Here is a 24,697-nt window from a genome sequence, read left to right as displayed (position 1 = left end):
TGCTCCTTGATTTAATTCACTTTTTTCTTTAACGCTTTTCAGCCGTGGTGTTGTCCTGCAATATGTTGCCCCCTCCTTCACTTCAATCTCTCAAGCCAAATGCATACTTTTACTTTAGAGGAGTTGTATGGAAGGCTTTATTTTCCCTGAGTTACTGACTGTTGGAGGTAATAGGAAGAGAATTTTTTTTTATGACTAGTGGAGTTGAGGTTTTTATCAGATCAGCCATGAACTCGTTGAATGACGCAGAAGACGCCAAATGGCCTACTTCTGGTCCCACGTCTTGTGACCTCATGAGCTACCATCTCGAATCTGGCCGCAAAAGGTCTGGTCCTGCTAATCTCCCTCACCACCTGCCCCGTCCACAGTCCCTTTTTTATAACCCATCAATAGTGGTTACCGTCCCATGTAAATCTTCCACTGGGACAAAACCCTACACCAGTAAATTCTGGGTCAGACTAGAGGGAGAGGAACCTGTTACAAGGCACTGCCACTTCATGAGGGAGCCTAGAATCATTGCCGCCATTACCAGAAGCCTTCTGCCCACCAGCAGTAATAAGGAGGGGAAGATGGGAGGAAAAGCCTCCTGGCATGTAGGCCCTAATGTTTACTTGAAATGTGTGGAGTTGGACAGGCCAGCTCTGGCCAGGCTGCACAATAGTAAGGGGCAGAGGAAGGAAATCACATTTACTGTTATTTTCTGATGCTATCCCACCAATTTTCAGCTGGGGTCATAGCCAATGTGTTTAAGGAAGCCATAAAAATATCAGAGCAAATGCAATTCGATGTGAAGATAATTAACATCCGTGTCTTAGTATTCTGAGTTAACTACAAAGCATTGCCGTTTAATCTCAGACTTGTAACCCCAGGATGGTAGATCAGTGCACACAAGGGACAGTGCATGGAACAAATGGAAGGACACAAACAAATTGGATGACTTTAGGAAGTTGTTTGAGAAAACATTGCTCATGTTAAGCATCATTTAGCATTCTCTATTGTCTCTGCTGTCTCCTAGTGGCTATTTGGAGCTATCTCCAGTAACTTCCTGGTTCCTATTATTTTTATTGGTTCTTTGAAAATAACTTGCCAACAATGTTATTTATTTTCTTATTCTTGCTTCAGATTGTTTTCTATTGTTTTTCCCTTGCTTCCCATTGACTCTAGTCACAATATATTCTGTTCCTCCAAATAAAATCAATTAGCATGACCTAGTCTGTAATGGGGTAAATGGATAGCTGAACAGAAGCCTTGTGATCATGTTGGCTCTCATATATTTTTCCTTGCTTCCCTATGGGAGAGTGAGCGATACTGGCTAAGATCAAGTATCAGTACAATTCCAGGATAGGGTGCAATGGCTTATCTTGTCAGCTTGGATCTTGTTTGTCTTTCTTGTGGGGACCATGAATTGGATTCAATTTGAATTTGGTTTTTGGACCTGGAGATGGATTCAGGTTTGCCGAGTCTACTCTTACCATTTGTAACTTTAAGAATGGAGTAAAATTTTTTTTTTAAAGAAATGAACGATGTTACTAGGACATTTTTTCCATAGGCATCAATGGAAACTCACCTCCTCTCTTAATGGCATCATATATCAGTGCCTCAGTATTGGCGTGCTGACATCTTCAATCTCGATTCCTTTTGCTGTAATGACTCAAATCTATAAAGTTTATTTATTTATTGGTCACAAATAGCCTTACATTAACACTGCAAGGAATTTACTTTGAAAGCCTCCTAGTCGCCTCATTCCAGCACCTGTTCAGGTACACTTAGGGAGAATTTGGCACGGCCAGTTCACCTAACCTGCACATCTTTGGACTGTGGGAGGAAGCCGGAGCGCACGGAAGAAACCCACGCTGACACAGGGAGAATGTGCCACCTCCACAGAGACAGTGACCCAAGCTGGGAATTGAACCTGGATCCCTGGCTCTCTGAGACAGCTGTGCCACTGTACCACCCTGTGCCCATATTTTTAGAAATTCTATGTTTTAATAATTCCAATTAGGTTTTTGCCCCATGGGAAATCTTTATAATCGCTTAGTAGTACAGAACTTGAATCCTGCTGAAAAAAGAGGCATGATGTTGAAGCTTTTTATCTTGTACTCTTGGGCCAGGTGCAAGGCTACTAAATTTCAAAGGGAACAACAGTTTATAAATATAACACTTTGAATTTGCCATTATAGAATTCCTACAGTGTAGAAGGAAGCCATTTGGCCCATCAAATCTGCACCAACTCTCCAACAGAACATTTTACCCAGGCCCACACCCCACCCTGTCCCCTAATACTACGTATTTACCTGCTAATCCCCCTAAGTTACACATCTTTAGATACTAAGCATCCACTGAACCTGCACATGTTTGGACTGTGGGAGGAAACCCATGCAGATCCAGGGAGAATGCGCAAACTCCACACAGACTGTCACCCAAGGCTGGAATCGAACCCGGGTCCCTGGTACTGTGAGGCAACAGTGTTAACCACTGTGAACATAAGAACATAAGAAATAGGAGCAGGAGTAGGCCATCTAGCCCTTCGAGCCTGCCCTGCCATTCAATAAGATCATGGCTGATCTGTCGTGGCTCAGTTCCACTTTCCCGCCCTCTCCCCATAACCCTTAATCCCCTCGCTTATCAAAAACCTATCAACCCGCGTCTTAAAAATATTTAGCGAGGCAGCCTCCACCACTTCAACGGGCAGAGAATTCCAGAGATTCACCACCCTTTGAGTGCAGAAGTTCCTCCTCAACTCCGTTCTAAACCGCCCCCCCTCCTTTATCTTGAGGCTGTGCCCTCTAGTCCCACTGTCCTTTCTGAGCGGGAAGAGCCTCTCCACCTCTATCCTATCCATTCCATTCATCATCTTATATGTCTCAATGAGATCTCCCCTCATTCTTCTAAACTCTAATGAGTACAAGCCTAGTTTATTCAGCCTCTCCTCATAGTTCAACCCCCTCAACTCCGGAATCAGCCTAGTAAACCTCTTCTGCACTCCCTCCAAGGCCAAAATATCCTTGCGTACGTGCGGCGACCAAAACTGCACTCAGTACTCCAGCTGTGGCCTCACCAGTGCCCTGTACAGTTGCAGCAAGACCTCCCTACTTTTATATTCAATCCCCTTTGCTATAAAGGCCAGCATCCCATTTGCCTTCCTGACCACCTGCTGCACCTGCAGGCTGGGTTTTTGCGACTCATGCACAAGGACCCCGAGGTCCCTCTGCACCGTCGCATGCTGCAGTTTTTCACTGTGTAAGTAATAGTCCTTCCTACCATTATTCCTACCAAAGTGGACAACTTCACACTTGCTAACATTAAATTCCATTTGCCAGTTCCTGGCCCATTCGCCCAGCCTATCTAGATCCTTCTGCAGACTTTCCACACCCTCCGCACAATTTGCCGTTCCACCAATCTTGGTGTCATCAGCAAATTTCGACACCATACACTCGGTTCCCTCCTCCAGATCATCTGTATAAATGGTAAATAGCTGAGGCCCCAGCACCGATCCCTGGGGCACTCCACTAGTCACCAACCGCCAATCCGAATAGCACCCATTGACCCCCACTCTCTGCCTCCTATTTGACAGCCAAGCCCCTATCCACGCTAACACCCTACCCCCAACTCCATGCCCCCTGACCTTCTGTAATAACCTCTTGTGTGGCACCTTATCAAACGCCTTCTGAAAATCAAGAAACACCACATCTAGCGGCTCTCCTCTATCCACCGCCCTAGACACATCCTTTGGCAGGAATAATGGATGTGTAGCACTTTGGCAGGAATAATGGATGTGTAGCGCATAGGGCTAATGGTAGGACTCTGAATAGTGTGGATGAATAGAGGGATCTAGGTGTGTGTGTACATAGATCCCTGAAAGTTGGGAATCAAGTAGATAGGGTTGTTAGGAAGGCATACGGTGTCTTGGCGTTTATTGGTAGGGGGATTGAATTTAAGAGCCGCAGCGTCATGTTGCAACTGTACAAAACTCTGGTGCGTCCGCACTTGGAGTATTGTGTGCAGTTCTGGTCCCCACATTATAGGAAGGATGTGGAGGCTTTGGAGAGGGTGCAGAGGAGGTTTACCAGGATGTTGCCTGGTATGGAGGGGAGGTCCTATGAGCAGAGACTGAGGGATTTGAGGTTGTTTTCGTTAGAAAGAAGGCGGCTGCGAGGGGACCTTATTGAAACATATAAGATGATCAGAAGTTTGGATAGGGTGGGCAGTGATAGCCTTTTTCCTCGGATGGAGAAAGCTAGCACGAGGGGGCATAGCTTTAAATTAAGGGGTGGTAGTTATAGGACAGATGTCAGGGGTAGGTTCTTTACCCAGAGGGTGGTGAGGGATTGGAATGCCCTGCCTGCTGCAGTTGTAAATGCGCCTAGTTTGGGGGCGTTTAAGAGATCCGTGGATAGGTTTATGGATGGAAAGGGTTTGGTTTAGGTTAGTGGGTCATTGTTTTTTAACTGGTCGGCGCAACATCGTGGGCCGAAGGGCCTGTTCTGCGCAGTAATGTTCTATGTTCTATGTTCCTCATAGAACTCCAATAAATTCGTCAGACACGACTTCCCCTTAACGAAACCACGCTGCGTCTGCTCTATCAAACAATTCTCCTCAAGATGCCTCGCTATTTTCTCCTTGATCATGGATTCTAACATTTTACCTACAACAGACGTTAAACTAACCGGCCTATAATTCCCTGCCTTTTGCCTGCCACCCTTCTTAAACAACGGCGTAACATTAGCCGTTTTCCAATCTTCCGGCACTTCCCCGGAATCCAGCGAGGTTTGGAAAATAATCATCAAGGCATCCACTATCACCTCTGCCATTTCTTTCAGAACCCTTGGATGTATTCCATCCGTTCCTGGGGACTTGTCCACAATCAGTCCCTCCAGTCTGTCGAGCACTGCCTCTCTAGTAACAATAATGTCATTCAGGCCCTCCACTCCATCTTTCCATCGCTAACACCCGGCAAACTATTCACGTCCTCCTCTGTGAAGACCGAAACAAAAAAGTTATTCAAGGCCTCAGCCATTTCCCCATCCCCTACCACTAAGTCCCCCCTCTCATCCTCTAAGGGTCCAATGTTCACCCTAGTCAGCCTCTTCCTTTTTATATATTTATAAAAACTCTTACTATCCTTTTTTATATTTAGCGCTAGCCCAGCTTCATAGTTTATCCTACCCTTCTTTATCAACTTCTTCGTCATTCTTTGTTGATATTTAAACCTCTCCCAATCCTCTTCTCACCCACTACTCTTAGCTACTCTAAACGCATCCGCTTTTAATTTAATACTCTCCTTTACCTCCTTCGTTATCCACGGCTGATTATCTCTCCTCCTATGATCCTTTTTAACCATCGGAATAAATTTCTGCTGAGCGCCAAGAAAGATCTTGGTGCTCAGCAATTTCTGGTAACCCAACCTTTATATTGTCACACTGCTTGCCCAATATCCGGTATTGGGTTACCAGAAATCTGTGCCATCATGCTGTCTCTGTCCAGATGAATGCAAGATGAAAAGCTTTGACAGCATGTCCCTTTTTCCTTTAATACTTCATATGTACATATATAACACTTTTAAAGTAATGAACTGACCAAAGGCCCTTCACAGTAACACTATGAAACAAAAAGCAACAGCCAGACACATGGGATGTATTGGATCTGAGACCAAAAGCTTGGTCTAAAATCAGGTTTCAAGAAGCATCTTAAAGAAGGAAAGCAAAGTATGGAGGTGGAGAGGTTTAGGCAGGATATTCCAGAGCTTAGGGCCAAGGTGACTGAAGGCATGGTCATCAGTGATAGAGGGATTAAAATCAGGAATGCTCAGGAGGCCAGAATTAAAGGGGATTGAGGAGATTACAGATGGGGAAATGCAGTGGCATTATGTGATTTGAAAACAAGGGTCAAAATTTTAAAATCAAAATGTTCTTGACCGAGAATCAGTGAAGGTCAGCGAGCAGTGATGGGAGAACAGGATTTGGCGTGTGTTAAGACATAGGCAGCAGAGTTTTGGCCCTTACCCTTTTCAGTTTGTCTGTAACATTTGATGTGGTTCACCACACAATCGTCTTACAACTCCGTTGTCTAGTTGGGTGGGATGACAATGGCTTAACTCCCAGCTCCAATGCCATTGACTCTGGTGTCTCCAAAGGACTATTCCTGTACCCCTCCTTTTTCTTGTTCACATTCTCCCCCTTGGTGAGTTCGTCTGAAAAACATTTTTCACATGCGCACTGATGATTTGCAGCTCTCCATTACAGCCATCTCTCTCAATCGCTCCCCTACCTTTATATTGTCACACTGCTTGCCCAGTATCCGGTATTGGGTTACCAGAAATTTCTTCCAACTAAATAGTGGGACAATTGAAACCATCGTCTTCAGTGCCTATATCAAGTTCCATTCCCTACTGTGATAATATTGTGCCTTTAAGGTACGATGTACTTGTGCCATTGGAAAATTGTTGTGGGTATAATGCATACAGTTTGCTACCAGTCAGTTTTGCAGCTCCACTAAACTTAGTTCAACTTTACCCCCATAGTGTGGAATATATATACACGTATCGTGTGTATGTATAAGTTTAAAGTGGATATTTTAAAATTATTAATGCCATCGGCATCTTAGATTTAAAACGTCTGAAAGAGAGGACAGCACAGATATTGGTTGACTGAGGCTAAGGAATGATGTACTGAATCATGATGCAGAGGTAATAACTGTTTCTGATCAACATAAATGATCAGACTCAGAAAATTACTGTAGGTGGTTTGAATTCACAGGTGGAGGAGGTAATAGACCATAACAAGCTGCTGAGACACTTGCAATTTGATTTTAGCGTGCTGACTAACTTACTCCTTTCCAAAGCACCCAGGTTAGATAGTAAAAGCACTTTTAAAAAAAATCTGATTTTCAAACTAACACATACTTTTTTGGTGTAATCAGTGCCACCTGAGCAGCCAAAATACAATTAATAGAATTTGATTGCAATAGAGGACATATGATAGAAGCAGGCTGCAAAAGGGTGTATGCAGACTTTGGTGTCTGAGAGCAGAAAATGTGTAAAGCTTTTGAAGTGACAGTTTGAGGAATTGTAGGATAGCCATCACGCACACCTGTGTAGGATTTATCTTCCAGAGGTGCAAAGTGGCTCTGACAGGAAGGGACTATGGTTTTCAAGGTTCTGTGTTCAAGTGCAATCATTCCATCAATTGCACTCTGAAATATGGCCAGTGCTTTCAATTAGGATGAAAGTCATCTCCACAGTTAATAGTAAAACGCAGCTATTCCACTAACAAATTGGCCCAAATTTTCTGCATGTGGATTGTTGGAGACTGGGGGCCTGATTTTACCATTTTGATTCTAAGTGCTGAGTCTGGGCGCAATTCAGATCCAACTTGGAAACCTGTTCCCAGGCACCCCCATATGCACTTTGCCTGAAAAAAAATCGCGGGTCTGAATTGCGCTGTGGGTGGGTCTTATCGTGCCCGAAACACTGCAGCTCCAATCAGAGCTTTGAACTGCGCGTGTGTGGTGAAAAAAAAATTGAAAAACGTGTCCCTGTCTCACATCGCTCTCGGGCTGCAAAAAATGGGTAACATTGCCCGAGAGAGAAAAATGGGAGCGATGGCCCGCAAAGGTATCACCCCACCTCCACAACGTAACTCTCCCCTTTATCCGCGCACTCCCCACGCTACCCAGACCGATCGCCACCCTCTGCTCCCCCTTACCCCCCCCCAACTAATCGCCCATAGAGTGGGAGCTGTCCCCGCACCGCCGCCCCCACCACCACCACCACCACCAGAGATCCATCTGGCCTCCCCCCCCCCCCAACCAGAGAATGATCGGGTCTCCCTCCCCTTCCCAACCCCACCAAAGAATGATATGGCCTCTCTCCTCCCTCCCCCCCACCAGAGAATGATCAGGCCTCACGCAACCCCCTCCCCCCAGCCACCAGAGATACATGTGATCCACCTTCCTCCTCACAGAGAACGATTAGGCCTCCCACCCCCACCCACCAGTGAACGATCGGACTCGCCTTCCCTTCCCCCATCGATCTGAATCAGAGAGCTGTCGGAAGCTCTGAAGTCATCTCCTCAGAAGCTGGAGCGCCCGAAACAGACCTTTGTTGAGCATTTCTGTTTCGCGTCGAATCTGGACGCGTGAACGCGATGGTAAATGGGGGAATGCTGATAAAGTTGGGCGGGCAGCCCATTAGTACAATTTAAATGCATGCAAATGCAAATAAATCACCGTTGCGCCCGTTTCGGGTGCCGTCAGATCGCAGCCATTATCATGTCTTGGTAAAGTGGGCATCTGCACAGACACGGGCACGGATCGCGCTAGAGGCCTCACACCTGACTTTACCAAGCTTTTGTGCCTGAAAACAGGTGCAACACAATGGTAAAATCGGGCCCTGGATGTATGGCTGAGATGTGCATCAGGACCCGGTGGAAGTCCTGATGTATAGAACATAGAACATAGAACATTACAGCGCAGAACAGGCCCTTCAGCCCACGATGTTGCGCCGACCAGCTAAAAAGCAATGACCCTCTAACCTAAACCAATCCCTTTCCATCCATAAACCTATCCACGGATCTCTTAAACGCCCCCAAACTAGGTGCATTTACAACTGCAGCAGGTAGGGCATTCCAATCCCTCACCACCCTCTGGGTAAAGAACCTACCCCTGACATCTGTCCTATAACTACCACCCCTTAATTTAAAGCTATGCCCCCTCGTGCTAGCTTTCTCCATCCGAGGAAAAAGGCTATCACTGTCCACCCTATCTAAACCTCTAATCATCTTATATGTTCAATATTCTTAGCCACCTTCTTTCTAACGAAAACAACCTCAAATCCCTCAGTCTCTCCTCATAGGACCTCCCCTCCATACCAGGCAACATCCTGGTAAACCTCCTCTGCACCCTCTCCAAAGCCTCCACATCCTTCCTATAATGTGGGGACCGGAACTGCACACAATACTCCAGGTACGGCCGCACCAGAGTTTTGTACAGTTGCAACATGACGCTGAGGCTCCTGAATTCAATCCCCCTACCAATAAACGCCAAGACACCGTAGGCCTTCCTAACAACCCTATCTACTTGATTCCCATGGATCTATATGGGAGTTGCCTAGGAAGTTTCAACTTCTGATGGACAATTCATCTGCTCCCTGGGACCCTCTGCGAATGTCTCTGACTCTGAGTTATAGTCGGAGACTTTGAACAGTTCCGACATAATTTCCTGAGTAGTTAACTGGGAATACCTAGGCTGACTCCTGTGAAACTACAGAACTTGCCCTCTCTGACCAACTAACTCCCCCCTAGACCACCATCCGCACCCACCCACCCCCTCAATACACACCTAACTAATCCTAAGCACTCATGTCCCCTCAACCTGACTACCCACTAGCCCACCCAACTCCCTCTGACTTGACCTGACCACCCCCCTCCCCTGAATACCTCTCCAATTGCCACCTCAATAATCGTCTATGCACTTACCTCACCCACCCTATCACTTTAACCCACTCATCCATTCACTCATTCATCCATTCACCAACATTCAAACTGGACACTTAAACTTACCGTAAGGCAGCTATGCCGTAAAATTTGTGAGGGGGTTGGGTGGTGGGGGTTGTTCTGTCTATTCATCAACCACTTGTTCATCACTGCAAAGGAGTTTTCCAAAGGATGTTGCACTTCATATTTCTGGGAAAGCTGGACCCAGAAAGTCCTGGAAAGAACGTAGAGTATCATCAAGTCAAGGGAAAGTCCAATTGGAGCTGCAATCTGATGGCGATTGATGCTCAGAGGAGGATCCAGGCTTTGAAACTTCTCTCTTACATTTAAGTATAACTAGCAACTGGATAAATGACGAATCTCATAGTTTCTATGAGACTTTCTTTTCCAGAGCGTTTAAATCTTTGCCACTAGGGTCATAATGGTTGACCGTATTGCATCGTTATATTAATGAGACCAGATGATCCAATTTGATGCTGCCTCTGATTTCATTAGGCATGTACAGTCTAAACAGCACCTGTTTGGGCACACTGAGGGAGAATCCAATGTAGCCAATGCACCTAACCAGAATGTCTTTCGAACTGTGGGAGGAAACTGGAGCATCCAGAGAAAACCCACGCAAACACAGGGAGAACGTGCAGACTCTGCACAGGCAGTGATCCAAGCCGGGAATTGAACCCGGGTCCTTGGCACTGTGAGGCAGCAGTGCTAACCACTGTGCCACTGTGCCTCCTCACCCCCCCACCCCGCCTGGTGGTCGCAGCGCCACTTATTAATGAATGTTGGTCGTTTGTACCAATTCCCCACCACTACAATAGAACAGCTCCCCCCGCCATTCAGGGAGGAATAAAAGAGGAAACTTGGAGGAAGAATAACAGGATTATGACAGGAATTGTTAGAGGTTCTCTGTCTTAGTGAGAATGCAAGGCTTAATGGGGAGTGTATTCCCTTCACTATAGATGTTTAATGAGTTTTAGGTTTTGTGAAGGAATTGATAGGGTGGATAAAGAGGGTGGGATTTTCGACCCCTCCCCAACGTGTTTTCTGTTGGAAGAGACAGTTTGCGGATCTTCGGTCCCACTGAGCTCTCCCACCAGCCTCTGCAGCACTTTGCGTGGCTTGGTCACCCCACCGCCAGGGAAGGGCCAGAAAACTCTTTTCCTGTTGGTGATTAGTCTGGGATAAAGGTCATGGACTAAAAATTGGAGCCTGGCTATTCAGGAGAGAAGCTGGGAAACACTCCTACATGCAGAATATGCTTGAAGTACGGAACCATCTCCCACAAAGAGCAGTAAATGCTAGCTCGATTAAGAATTGAAAACCTGGGATTGATAGATATCTTTTCTAGCCATGAGTATGAAAGGTTATGGAACTAAGGTGGGTGGATGGAGTTTGGATAAAGATCAGTCATGATGTTATAGACTGGAAGAACAGACTTCAGAGACTAAATAGCTTTACACTGTTTGTGGGTTCCTTCTGAGTGAAAATATGACTTTGGTTGGAAACTTTTCTCTTCATGTGTGGTGTAGTTGCTCTTCCAGATTTCACATTTCAAAACTGCATTGGTGGGCTGTGACAGAATCTTTACACTGCATACCTTTTGTTACAAACACATACCTGTAAGCACCTAAGGGTGTAGAACATGAGCTCATTTCAATTTAGCAACTGTAACATTTTTAAAACAGCTGCTCAGGTGTGGTATTTTCTCATGGAACAAGACATGTTTATTTCCGATCAACATTTCAACTTTCTCTCCAAGTTAGACATTATTATTTAGTGTATTTTTGGTTTGATAAGTTGGCCTGAAATTTCTCACGGAACATTTTATTTAGGATGAACATTTCAATTTTGCCTCCAAATTAGATATTGTTATTTAGTGTATTTTTGATTTGGCAAGTTGGCCTGAAATTTTCAGTAAACGACCAAGGGAAGAAGCTAACTGCTGACCTTAAAGGAAGGTCAGCAGTCAGCAGTTGCCCACAAGAAGTTTAGCATGTTCTAAAGGATTGCTTTTCAGTATTCTGATATGATTTTGAACCTAGCGTCATCAATTGAGGATCTGTGGTGTCCAGCAAAGTGAATCCATTGCGCCTGCGATCAACTAATTACCAGACTAATAACAGCTGGAATGGGTTGGTTGTCTTGTGAGGAAAGATTGGACAGGCTAGATCTGTATCCGCTGGAGTTCAGAAGAGTAAGAGATGACTTGATTGAAATGTATAATATTCTGAGAGGTCTTGATAGGGTGGATGTTGAGAAGATGTTTGGGAGAACCTACTAGTAGAGATCAGGAAGGAGTAAAAGAGGAAACCTGGAGGAAGAATAAGGGGATTGTGAAGGAATTGGTAGAGGTTCTCTCTCTTAGTGAGAATGCAAGGCTTAATGGGGAGTGTATTTCCTTGACTATAGATGTTTAATGGGTGGTGAATTAAGATTGTCAAAGAGAGTGTTAACTGAGGATTTTGCCAGGTGCATGGATCCCTTGAGCTGTTTGGAACCCACCAGGATCCACTAGGTAACAGTACGTGAGGAGTGCTTGTTCAATGAAACTGGCAAGATGGGAAGCTTTCAGATAGTGAAATTGAATAGCAATAGTTGTGTCCTAGTGAGAGACAGGTGCTCACTTCACTTCTTTGCGAGTGTGCTTTCAATGTGTGGTGAAAGATTTTTAAAAATATATTTTTTGGGATTATGTTGATAATCTGTATAGATGAAGATGTGTGTGTGTGTGTGTGTGTGTGTGTGTGTGTGTGTGTGTGTGTGTGTGTGTGTCCAAGGTTAATTTAATTAAACAGTGGGAAGGTTACTAGAGCCAGGTTGTCTGTGAGGGCTAAGAGATGATGTGCAGATGCCGGCGTTGGACTGGGGTAAACACAGTAAGAAGTCTGACAATGCCAGGTTTAAGTCCAACCGATTTATTTGATAGTAAACTCGCAAGCTTTCAGGGTTGTCCCTTCGTCAGGTGAATGGAGAGTTCTGGCCTCAGACAGAGCATTAAACAGCACAGACGGTTTACAGATTACTGATTAGAATGCGAGTCTTTAGACCTAACCTGCATTCTAACCAGTAATCTGTAAACTGTCTGTGCTGTTATATGCTCTGTCTGAGGCCAGAACTCTCCATCCACCTGACGAAGGGGCAAACCCCGAAAGCTTGCGAGTTTACTGTCAAATAAATCGGTTGAACTTAAACCTGGTGTTGTCAGACTTCCTACAGGGCTAAGAGATGCAAGGTTAAAGGTGTTAGGGTGATGTAATTATACTGAATGGTTATGGTGGGTTTGAGTTATAAGTTAAAATGTTGGATCTGCAATTTGCGTTGTAAGAAAAGTGGGAAACTTGGTTTTTCAGTTTTTGAATTTGAAAAGGGAGTTCAGAGATGGCAAGGAACATTGGTGTTCTAAAAGGTTTCATGGGTAAACAGGGGAAGATATGAGAAATTTTATTGACCAGAAAGTAGAGACAAAATAGAAAAACATGAAATGTTTTTATGTATGGAGAAATCAAATTCAAAGTGGTGTTTGATGACAATGGAAAGGTAAGGCCGCAACTTTGCTGCTCACTATCTTGGCCATTTCCATCCATGTCTGCTTGGTTTGAGGGGGGATTTGCCCTCCTTGGTAAATATTACCCAACTTTGGTCCTTACAATCCCACAGCAGGAGCTCCAGGTAATTGTGGGGGCTGCTTTCCCAGGTCTCCTCTCTACTCCTCTTGTTGCTGAAACCAGAGGGATCAATGCCCAATTTATCCATTTTGACTCTGTCGGGCTCCCTTTAACTAGAAATCTTTCATCTGACAAGTTTAAACAACAAGTCAGCTGTCCTCTTTGACTGAGAAACAAGGAGGCAGGATGCTAATTCTCTGGTTGAGTGCTGTCAGTTTTCAGAGCTGCCTTGAGCTTTCCCTAAACCTGTTTTCCCCTTGGCAGTTAAAATTTTGTCCGACTTTTATTTAGAAATCGAACCCTGAGTTATAACACTTAAAAAAGGTTTGTAAACAATGGACTATTTTCCATTCCACTCTGGCATTAATTTTGGACAGCTCAGTGGTTAGCAGTGCCGCCTCAAAGCACCAGGGACCCGGATTCAATTCTGGCCACGGGTGACTGTGTGGAGTTTGCACATATGGAGTTTGCACATTCTGCCTATGCTCCTGTTTCCTCCCACACCCCAAAGATGTACAGTTAGGTGGATTGGTCATGCTAAATTGCCCATTAGAGTCCCAAGATGTGCAGGTTAGGGGGATAACTATGTGGGGCTCTGGGGATAGGGCCTGGGTAAGATACTGTGTTGGAGAGTCAGTGCAGGGTTGATGGGCCGCATTGCTTCCTTCTGCACTGTAGGGATTCTATGAAAGGGCCATTGCAAAGCGTGTTGAGAGAATAAACAGATTCCCAGCTCCCAGTCCAAAGATGTGTGCGTTAGATTGATTGGCTATGCTAAAATTGCCCCTTAGTGCCCTGAGATGCATAGGTTACAGGGAGTAGCGGGTAAATGTTTAGGGATATGGGGGTAGGGCCTGGGTGGGATTGTGATTGGTGCAGACTCAATGGGCCAGATGGCCTCTTTCTGCACTGTCAGCTTTCTGTGATTCTATGACTCTATGCCGTCTTCTGCTAAGAGCTCCCCTTCCCTTAATGTCCATTAAAGAGAACTGTCTTTGGTAAGCTGCACATTCTCTGACTCTTCCTGCCAATGAAGAATCATGACCTAAATGCTCATTTATTTATATTAAGAATACTGAAGAAAGACAAATCATTGTAGTTTAAAATCTATTTTACCTCAAAAGCATGTAATGTGACTGTTGCCTTTGCTTGCATTGTTCATGGATTGATCGTACTGCAGTTTTGCTTTGTGCTGTAAATTATTAAGCAAAGTCTGCCATTCATTGAAATCTCTTAATCAGGCATATTTAAAAATGTTAGTTCTGTACTAGGTATTCTCTCTTGTTCAGTCATTCCTGTATGCAAGTCTATATCCCTGAGAATCTGGAAACTAATGGCTCCATTAAATCTAATTAGCAATTGCGTAACTCAGGGACAATAATGATAACATCCCTCATTGTGTGTACAGTATTGGACTGTGTAAGTTTACATGTGGCACAATGCATATTTGCGTGCCTTTTCAGAAAATAGACTTACAAGGGCGCTCGTATTTCTTGTGCCACCAACATGACTTCAACTAATCACGGGAGACAGTGTCACAGTGATAATACCACTGTACTCACAATCAGGAGGCCCAGACCACTGCTCTGGGAATGTGCGTCCACCAGAGCAGCTGGTGGAATTTGAATTCAATTAATAAATCCTGGGATTAAAAAGCTACTCTCAGTAATAGTGATCATGAAACCATTTATTGATCTTTTGCAAAAACCCATCTAGTTCCGCAATGTCGTTTACGAAAGAAAATCTGTTGACCTAAGTTGGTGTGGCCTAATTGTGACTCCAGAGCCACAGTAATGTGGCTGACTCTGAACTTCTTACTGAAATGGCCTAGCCATCCAGTTCAAAGCCAATTAGGTATGGGCAAAAATGCAGGTCCAGCCAGCGATGCCCATATCGCAGGACAGAATAAGAATGAAAAACGTAAATGTCATTCATGTCTTCAAAGTGATAGTTCCAGACATAAAACTGTCCAAAGTGGCCAATTCCAGAGCTCATGACCATGACCTCTGATCTTCCATTAGCAACCTCTGTTGAAAATAGGCCCAGGATTAGGAACCATCACCTTGCAACAGACACTGAACAACTTCCCATTGTCTTTGAATGAATGGATTTAATTTTAATGACTAACTAATTTTCCACTGGGACAAATTATCAGAAGTCTTAACCAGCCATTATTCAGTGTCGGCTTTTTACTATCAAGTCATAAAAGATTGCTGGGACTCTGGAGAGTAACCCCTTGTAACCTGAGCTTGACTTTATATCAGAAACATATTTTAAATCAAACTTAATTGTCTTTAGGTGACAATCTCAAAATGCATTTTGTTTTGTTGCAAAGTACAATGACTAAAATTCACCCAGTCACTAACTGTGCAACTGTGCCATTCAAGAAAATGTAATTTGTCAGCACCTCATGCCTGCAGGACTGATATTTCCATATTATTTAAATTTGCCCAGCATTAGACGCAATAGTCAATTGTGCAGAAGAAACAGTGGCAAGGTAGCACAGTGGTTAGCACTGCTACTACACAGCTCCAGGGACCTGGGTTTGATTCCCAGTTTGGGTTACTGTTTGTGTGGAGTTTGCACATTCTCCTCGTGTCTGTGTGGGTTTCCTCCGGGTGCTCCGGTTTCCTCCCACAGTTCAAAGATGCGCAGGTTAGGTTGATTGGCTATGGCAAAATTGCCCTTAGTGTCCTGAGATGCAAAGGTTAGAGGGATTAGTGGGTAAATATGTAGAGATATGGGAGTGGGGCCTGGGTGGGATTGTGGTAAGTGCAGACTTGATGGGCCGAATGGCCTCTTTCTGTACTGTAGGGTTTCTAAATTCTAAGGTCTAAACCTTCAATTGAAGCATTTTCATTGCTGTTTAAGGGAATTGTTTTTACTAATCACTTAGATCACAGACCAACTGAGTCCTGAATCACAGCCTGAAAAATTGCCTTTGTAACTTAACACAGCTGCTGTTTCTCAAATGTGAAAGATTACATCTGCATCTAGACGTTATAGAAAAATAACAACTGCTCTGTGAGTAAGAGGAATGTGAATATGTAAGGGGCAAGTTATCCCATCCTCCATATAAAGCTTTGACTGCAAATTGCATTCTTTTTAAGGGTACATGCAGTCAGTAGGAATGCATGTTTATCAAATTTGACATCTTTTTTGTGCTAACTTAAAATGCAGTCAGTTTTGCAAGCTGATGCAAATCCACAATTGGGTTGTCAAGCTGAAATGAGAATGGGTGCGCTGACCAATTATCTTTCATCATTTTATTCTCCCCAGCTTTTCTGGGTATGGCTCGGTCTTCTGTCACACACAATTTCCTATAAACAAATACAAACATGTTGACTTTGCCTTGACGCAGAAAAGTATATGGAAAAGAAGTCGACAGGTTGAAAAGAAAGATATTTTGCCATTTTTTGCACATATCTCACTTTTTTTGGATTCAGATAAAACAGAAAACACTCAATGGAATGAAAAATAGCAAAACGAAAACACGCCCCCATTGTCTGTGAATTCCTTTGGGATTTTCTTTGAGAGATGTGATAAAATTCTATGCAAACTCTTTTCCATCACAGCGCATTCAAAGAAGAGTTGGGTGAATATTTGGTTGGGAATGTATGGTTGAGTTTTTGATGCAGATGGAGGATGAGAAAGTAGGATCCCAGACCTGTGTCCTCTGTTTGAACAGAGGGGAGTACGATAGGATGAGAGAGGAATTGGCAAATGTAGCTTGGGGGTGCAGATTGGTCGGTAGGACTGCTGAGGAACAGTGGAGGATCTTTAAGGAGATCTTTCTTGGTGCTCAGCAGAAATTTATTCTGATGGTAAAGAAGGATCGTAGGAGAAGGGATAATCAGCCGTGGTTAACGAAGTAAATAAAGGAGAGTATTAAATTAAAAGCTGATGCGTTTAGAGTGGCTAAAAGTAGTGGGCGAGTAGAGGATTGGGAGAGGTTTAAAAATCAACAAAGAATGACGAAGAAGTTGACAAAGAAAGGAAGGATAGACTATGAAGCTAAACTAGCACTAAATATAAAAAAGCATAGTAAGAGTTTTTAGCTCCTCCTCCAAGGCTTGATCTTATTTGCATCTTAGCCAAATGGCCGAGATGCCGCTTTAAAAAATTGCTTCAAATGAAACTGAAATGTAACCTAATGACTCCAACCAAGTGCAGCATGTTGATACTACACTTGATCTTAGCCAAAAGGCCGAGAAGCGATGTATAAGATGATGAATGGGATGGATAGGATAGAGGTGGAGAGACTCTTCCCGCTCAAAAAAGACAGTAGGACTAGGGGGCACAGCCTCAAGATAAAGGGGGGGCGGTTTAGAATGGAGTTGAGGAGGAACTTCTTCACTCAAAGGGTGGTGAATCTCTGGAATTCTCTGCCCGTTGAAGTGGTGGAGGCTGCCTCACTAAATATTTTTAAGACGCGGGTTGATGGGTTTTTGGTAAGAGAGGGGATTAAGGGTTATGGGGAGAGGGCGGGAAAGTGGAACTGAGCCACGACAGATCAGCCATGATCTTATTGAATGGCGGGGCAGGCTCGAAGGGCTAGATGGCCTACTCCTGCTCCTATTTCTTATGTTCTTATGTTCTTAAGAGTTTTTATAAATATATAAAGAGGAGGAGGCTGGCTAGGTTGAATGTTGGACCCTTAGAGGATGAGAGGGGGGATTTAGTGGTGGGGGATGAGGAAATGGCTGAGGCCTTAAATAAGTTTTTTGCTTCGGTCTTCACGGAGGAGGACGCAAATAGTTTGCTGGGTATTAAAGATAGAAGGATGGTAGGAGTTGAGGGCCTGAATGCGATCACTGTCACTAGAGAGGTAGTGCTCGACAGACTAGTGGGACTGATGGTGGACAGGTCCCCAGGACCAGATGGAATGCATCCCAGGGTTCTGAAGGAAATGGCAGAGGTGATAGTGGATGCCTTAGTGATTATTTTCCAAACCTCGCTGGATTCCGGGGAAGTGCCAGAAGATTGGAAAACGGCTAATGTTACACCGCTATTTAAAAAGGGTAGCAGGCAAAAGGCAGGGAATTATAGGCCAGTTAGTTTAACGTCTGTTGTAGGAAAAATGCTTGAATCCGTCATCAAAGAAAAAATAGCGAGGCATCTTGAGAAGAATTGTTTGGTAGAGCAGACGCAGCACGGATTTGTTAAGGGGAAGTTGTGTCTGATGAATTTATTGGAATTCTATGAGGATGTGTCTAGTGCGGTGGACGGAGGGGAACCGGTGGATGTGGTGTTTCTCGATTTTCAGAAGGCGTTTGATAAGGTGCCGCACAAAAGGTTGTTACAGAAGGTTAGGGGGCATGGAGTTGGGGGTAAGGTGTTAGCGTGAATAGAGGATTGGCTGTCAAATAGGAGGCAGAGAGTAGGTGTCAATGGGTGCTATTCGGATTGGCGGTTGGTGACTAGTGGAGTGCCCCAGGGATCGGTGCCGAGGCCTCAGCTATTTACCATTTATGTAGATGATCTGGAGGAGGGAGCTGAGTGTAGGGTGTCGAAATTTGCTGATGACACAAAGATAAGTGGAAAAGCAAATTGTGCGGAGGGCGTAGAAAGTCTGCAGAGGGATCTAGATAGGCTGAGCGAGTGGGCGAGGACCTGGCAGATGGAATACAGTGTTGGCAAGTGTGAGGTTATCCATTTTGGCAGGAATAATAGTAGGAGGAGCTACTATTTAAAGGGCGAAAAGCTGCAGCATGCTATGGTGCAGAGGGACCTGGGGGTCCTTGTGCATGAGTCGCAAAAACCCAGCCTGCAGTTGCAGCAGGTGATCAGGAAGGCAAATGGGATGCTGGCCTTCATAGCAAGGGGGATTGAATATAAAAGTAGGGAGGTCTTGCTGCAACTGTACAGGGCACTCGTGAGGCCACAGCTGGAGTACTGTGTGCAGTTTTGGTCGCCGCACTTGCGCAAGGATATTTTGGCCTTGGAGGGAGTGCAGAGGAGGTTCACTAGGCTGATATCGGAGTTGAGGGGGTTGAGCTATGAAGAGAGGCTGAATAGACTGGGCTTGTACTCGTTAGAGTTTAGAAGGATGAGGGGGGATCTTATTGAGATGTATAAGATGATGAAGGGGATGGATAGGGTAGAGGTGGAGAGGTTCTTCCCACTCAGAAAGGACAGCAGGACTAGAGGGCACAGCCTCAAGATAAGGGGGGTACAGTTTAGAATGGAGTTGAGGAGGAACTTCTTCACTCAAAGGGTGGTGAATCTCTGGAATTCTCTGCCCATTGAAGTGGTGGAGGCTACCTCGCTATATTTAAGACGTGGGTAGATAGGTTTTTGGTAGGCAAGGGGATTAAGGGTTATGGGGAGAAAGCGGGAAAGTGGAACTGAGCCACTTCAGATCAGCTATGATCTTATTGAATGGCGGGGCAGGCTCGAGGGGCTAGATGGCCTACTCCTGCTCCTATTTCTTATGTTCTTATGAATGCTTTCGAAGATTTAGGTCCAAATACACTGTAGAATATGCTGGTTTCTTGATAAACCAAGAGAATGTCATGCTTAGGAAAGTACCTAGTCACAAATGAACAATGTAGGATATATGATAAGTTTTATCGTTTGGTATGTGTTCTGGAGTTCTGCTAGATTTTCTAGCAGATGGGGGGGGGGGTGGTTTTGTGGGGGAGGTGAGCAGGAAGAATCATTACAGATTTTCTCATCAGGAGATTGTGTGGGTTTGTTAGAGTTTGTCATAAAGTGAATTGTACCTAATTTGGGAAAGCATTAAGCCTTTTTAACTGAATGGCCTTTTTGGTTTCTTGTGGGTGGGGGTGGGGGTGGGGAGGGAAGAATATTGGCACCCTTCTCTGCACCTGTTTCAGATGACATAATGGAGATAAGTGAAGTTAACTGCAGATGGAGTTGAGCTTTGTTTTATTGCAAAATTGTTTTCTTGAAAGAGAATACAAACATTTTATCTATTAATTTCAGGGGCATCCAGGCATATTAGGAAGCCGTGGTCAACCAGGTTTCCCCGGCTTACAAGGACCACAAGGCCCACCAGGATTAAAAGGACAAAGTGGAGAACGTGGGCTACCTGGATTTCCTGGAATAAAAGGGGACAGGGTAAGATGAAACAAAACATAGGTGCATGCAAAATGTTTTACCCATCACCATCTCATATAGTGAGAGTAACCCAGCCATTGCCAATATGCAACAACATTAGGGATACTGCCATCAGTTTGAAGTGACTGCTAGTCAAGTGAGCGGGAAACTCTCCACTTTGTAGTTCATTGTTACTGTGCAGACTAATAGCCCTGTGGGTGCATTTACACCACTGAAGTGGCTCAAGAAGGCAGCTCACCTCCTTCTGGAGGGCAATCAGGGATGGGCAACAAAAGACAGCTCAGCTCGCAGTGCCTACATCCTGGGGGAAAAAATTTAAAAATCCTTTTTGCATTTGAAAACTGGAAAAATGATTGTTAAAGGTTTTACAAATTTAGGTGGAGAAACAAAAACTTTCAATTTTATTTAGTTACCATTTGACAAAGACAACAAGTACTATAATTACTCAGGGCTGCAGTGTTGCACCTTCTAGAGACTGTGCTGGAGCAGCTTTGGTAGAATAGCGGGAGTTGACCAGTCGTTTGTGCTGTTAATTGTTACAAAGAGAAAGGAAAGAAAATACTTTACAGAATCCGATAATGGTTTTCATTTTCCAGGGTCCAACTGGTGTTCCTGGCTTTCCAGGATTGGATGGCATTCCAGTGAGTATTTATTTGAACTTTTTCCAATTGATGACCAGTGTGTAATTGTGGCTGGACATTTATTTGTGCTAGACTGATTTGATCTGCTCAGGATCGAGTCAGATACTAAATTTCCCAAGTTCAGCACAGCACCATAATATAAATCCTGCAACTACAGGTGATTTCATAATGACTTACTGAAATATTGATGATTTTAGGGTTTTCCTGGACAACAAGGCCCTAGGGGGCCTCCTGGATTGGATGGCTGCAATGGATCTCGAGGAGACCCTGGTCCCCCTGGAAGACCAGGGTATGCAGGAAGAGTTGGTTTACCGGTAGGGAAATCTTTTTCAATCTTGTCATAAGGCATCGTATCTTCAGATGGAAAAGTTATTAAGATTTGAAAAAGTGTATCACCACCTACAGAATGGAATACTAATAGAATGCAGTCATTGCAAAAGCAATTGGATATAACTTTCACTCCAGAGAGTAAAGGGATATGACACTGGAGAGAAAGGTGATTAAAAAATTAGGTTGAGGAAAGAACCAGGATGATTGGATGAGCCAGTGTGTTGACTGCATTTTTCTCTTTTTTTTGTTTTCTTGTATCTACCAGAGTTTTCTATCTTTTTAGAACAGCCCCATTTCTTATGGATCAGCTGTACATAGGTCATCCTCAAAACTTAACTGGTCACAGTTTGAAACCTTAAATCCTATTTGATTCTCTGCCTTCATGTCTTCTCTGTTGTAAAGACTCCACCTCAGTAGCGCCCATTATCATCCCATCTGTCCTCCATGCCATTTGCCATATTCATACACAACTATCCCACAGCTCAATCTATTTGTATAGGAATTATTGATATTCTGTTGTTCAACAAAAACTTAAGAGGCAGTATCTGATCTTTCAATCAGGCACTTCACAGTCTTCCACACTCAATATTAAGATCAACAATGTCAGACTGTTCTGACATCTCTGCCCCAATTCTGTTTCCTTTTTCTTTCAAGGTTTCAGCTTTACTTTTACTTTTCTCTTCATAGAATCCTGACAATGTAGAAGGAGCCATTGCCCATCAAACCGGTACTGACTCCCTGATGAATATCTTATCCAGGCCCACCCTTTGCTTAAATAGTACGGATTTATGATGGCTAATCCACCTAATTTATACATCTTACCCAGGCCCTATCCCATAATTCCTCATATTTACCTCACTAAACCCCCTAACCTACACATCTTGGGACACTAAGAAGCAATTTAGCATGGCCAATCCACCTAACCTGTATGTCTTTGGACTGTGGAAAGAAGCCAGGGTACCCAGAGCAAACCCATACAGACATGGGGGCAACATACAAACTCCACACAGTTACCCAAAGCTGGAATTGAACCCGAGTCCCTTGCATTGTGAGGCAGCAGTGCTAACCACTGTTGTTTTTTTTTGCTTTTGGATGGAAGATGTTAACCATTCTACTATTCACATCTTCTCTAGACACATCTTTTGTTTCTTTACTTGTTCCATTACCTTTGGACTTACATTTCCACCTGTTTTGTCATTTAATGTCTCCTGCCTGTCACCCTATCACAGAACTTCTCTTTTGTTTGTATTCCACCTTTAACACCACCACCCCCCCCCCCGCCCCGCCCCCCCAACCACCCGTCCCCCCTTGCTTAAAATCTATTACGTTTCTAATGTTTCCCAGTTCTGACAGAAGGCCATTGACCCAAAACATTCGCTGGAATTCTACCCTCTCACCCACCATTGAATCGGAGCAGGCCAGGGGCAGACAATGAAAATGTCCGTTGGCTCTGGTTGGGAATTTCTGGTCCCACTCGAGTGAGGCCATGACATCCCGCCCATTAACTCTGTTTCTCTCCCCACAGATGCTGCCTGATCTGCTGAGCGTTTATAATACTTTCTGTTTTGTTTCAGATTTCCAGCATCTAAAATATTTTGTTCTGGTATTCCACAGTCTCCTGCTCCCTACATATTAAATTTCAGCTAACTATGTCTTGTTCTCGCTAACATCAATTTCCACTTTATACCTGTACTCACTGTTTTACATTTGTTTTCAATCTTCCAATATGTTTAATTAGAAATTCTAATCCTTGAGTTCTTTTCATGGCACATTGAAGCTAGTACCGACCACCACACATTCCTATCTTCCTAGCCTCTCCTTTCCTCTGAATCTGACCTGTTCGCACCACTTTCTCAGCTCCTCTAGAACCCATGCTCTGAAATTCCCTCCCCAAAAACTTCTGCTTCTCTTTATTTAAGACACTGCCCTCTTTGACCATGCTTTTAGCCACCTCTCCAAGATCTCTTTGGATTGGTATGTGTTTTTCAATAGGCCTATACCCCAGGAGACTGGATTTCTTCTGTCTGTCAGCCACAGAAGTAAACTAACAATGCTTATTAGAGTTGCAGTGGGATGAAGGTACAAAGCAGAAATGTGAGAGGGAGGTGGAATTGGTGAACGTGGGAAGCAGTGAACAACTGAGGGAAAAGTTGAGTATTTTGAAAAGGCTAAGAGTGTTGATAAATTTAAGATGGCTCTTCAGCATGAAGTGACAGCAGAAGGGTTTCTTGGCAATAGGGCTCAGTTGGTGGCGTTTTGGAGGTCGAACTGGAAAATCAACTAGTCAGAAGTTCAACAATTATGTTTAAGTGCATTAAATTTTTGGAAGCAGCAGAAAAAAAATATTACAGGCCTCACTCACTCACAGTGCAAGCGTTTAATAAATTGTAGGTTAATATTTAGTATTGGATTATAACTAAGGTTTAAAGTATGAATATGTTTTGGTAAGATCCGTAAGATGCCTATGTCAAAAAATGTTGGTATTGCTATTTGTTTTTATAATTTCGTATAAAACTTGTCCCATATTTGTTGCAGGGAATTCCAGGGCCAAAAGGGCCAAAAGGAGATTCCATATGTCCTACATATGTAAAGGTGAGTGTTCCGTTTAAAGCATTGCTTACTGTTCACTATTTTCCCTTTCCTTCTACTGTAGCCTGGGTAGGAAAAAAATAGGCCGTCTTGAGCTTCGTTGATACTGAACTTATGGATAAAATTATATTTTTTTGTGTCCTTGCTGTACCATTCTTGTCACTGTTGTGTCCTGCAAATTAGCGTGGTTGAAATTTTTATTCAACATTTTGAGCCATAGCGAACGAGAGTACAATTTGTATATCATCATTGTACTAGCTAGCTTTTATATAAACTCCACCATTAGTTTATGGCGGTTTACAGAAGAAAAGACAGAAGAGCAATATGAGGGTGGGGCACTGCTTTGGGAATACTTAGGAATAGCAACATTGCAGGTATTGACATAGCCACCAGTTAGGGACAAAAGCTAACAATTATTAAACATTTTTCTGATGCGGAGGAAGAAATGATAGCTAATCAGTATGTACATGAATTAGATGTATATCCAGTTAAAGCAGACCACGATGGCTCTGCAGTTAGCAGTGCTCCCTCACAGTGCCAGGGACCAGCGTTCAATTCCGGCCTTGGGTCACTATCTCTGTGGAGTTTGCACATTCTCCCCGTGTCAGCGTGGGTTTCCTCTGGGTGCTCTGATTTCCTCCCACAGTCCAAAGATGTGCGGGTTAGGTTAATTGGCCATGCTAAATTGACTTTAGCGTCAAGGCAATTTGCAGGATAACTATGTGGGGTTATGGGACTCGGGCCTGGGTCGGATTGTGATCAGCACAGACTTAATGGACTGCATTGCCTCCTTCTGCACAGGAGGGATTCTATGATCTATGATTTTACTGTATCCACATAATTCAGTAGTTGTGGACAAAGATGCGGAAGACAGAAACGTAGCCTTTACTTTGCCTGA

General features: G+C 44.0%; 1 protein-coding gene and 1 non-coding gene across 2 annotated transcripts in view; one reads left to right on the top strand and one right to left on the bottom strand.

Moving 5' to 3' along the window:
- LOC145341258 (uncharacterized) overlaps positions 1-24,697 on the top strand; it is a 183,085-nt gene that overhangs the window by 55,030 nt on the left and 103,358 nt on the right. The window contains exons 5-8 of the mRNA XM_080186185.1: positions 20,105-20,239; positions 20,836-20,880; positions 21,078-21,194; positions 23,746-23,802. Coding sequence (XP_080042311.1) covers positions 20,105-20,239; positions 20,836-20,880; positions 21,078-21,194; positions 23,746-23,802 — 354 coding nt within the window. The remainder of the gene's footprint in view (positions 1-20,104; positions 20,240-20,835; positions 20,881-21,077; positions 21,195-23,745; positions 23,803-24,697) is intronic.
- On the bottom strand, positions 17,194-17,375 carry LOC145341668 (U2 spliceosomal RNA). Its single transcript, XR_013886427.1, has one exon. It is a non-coding gene; the product is annotated as a U2 spliceosomal RNA (small nuclear RNA).

This window comes from Carcharhinus amblyrhynchos, chromosome 3 (assembly GCF_965287045.1).
Source record: "Carcharhinus amblyrhynchos chromosome 3, sCarAmb.v2.hapA, whole genome shotgun sequence".
NCBI classification, from domain to species: domain Eukaryota; kingdom Metazoa; phylum Chordata; class Chondrichthyes; order Carcharhiniformes; family Carcharhinidae; genus Carcharhinus; species Carcharhinus amblyrhynchos.
The sequence above is the reverse complement of the archived record's forward strand: the minus strand, read 5'-3'. Positions and strand labels throughout refer to the sequence as shown.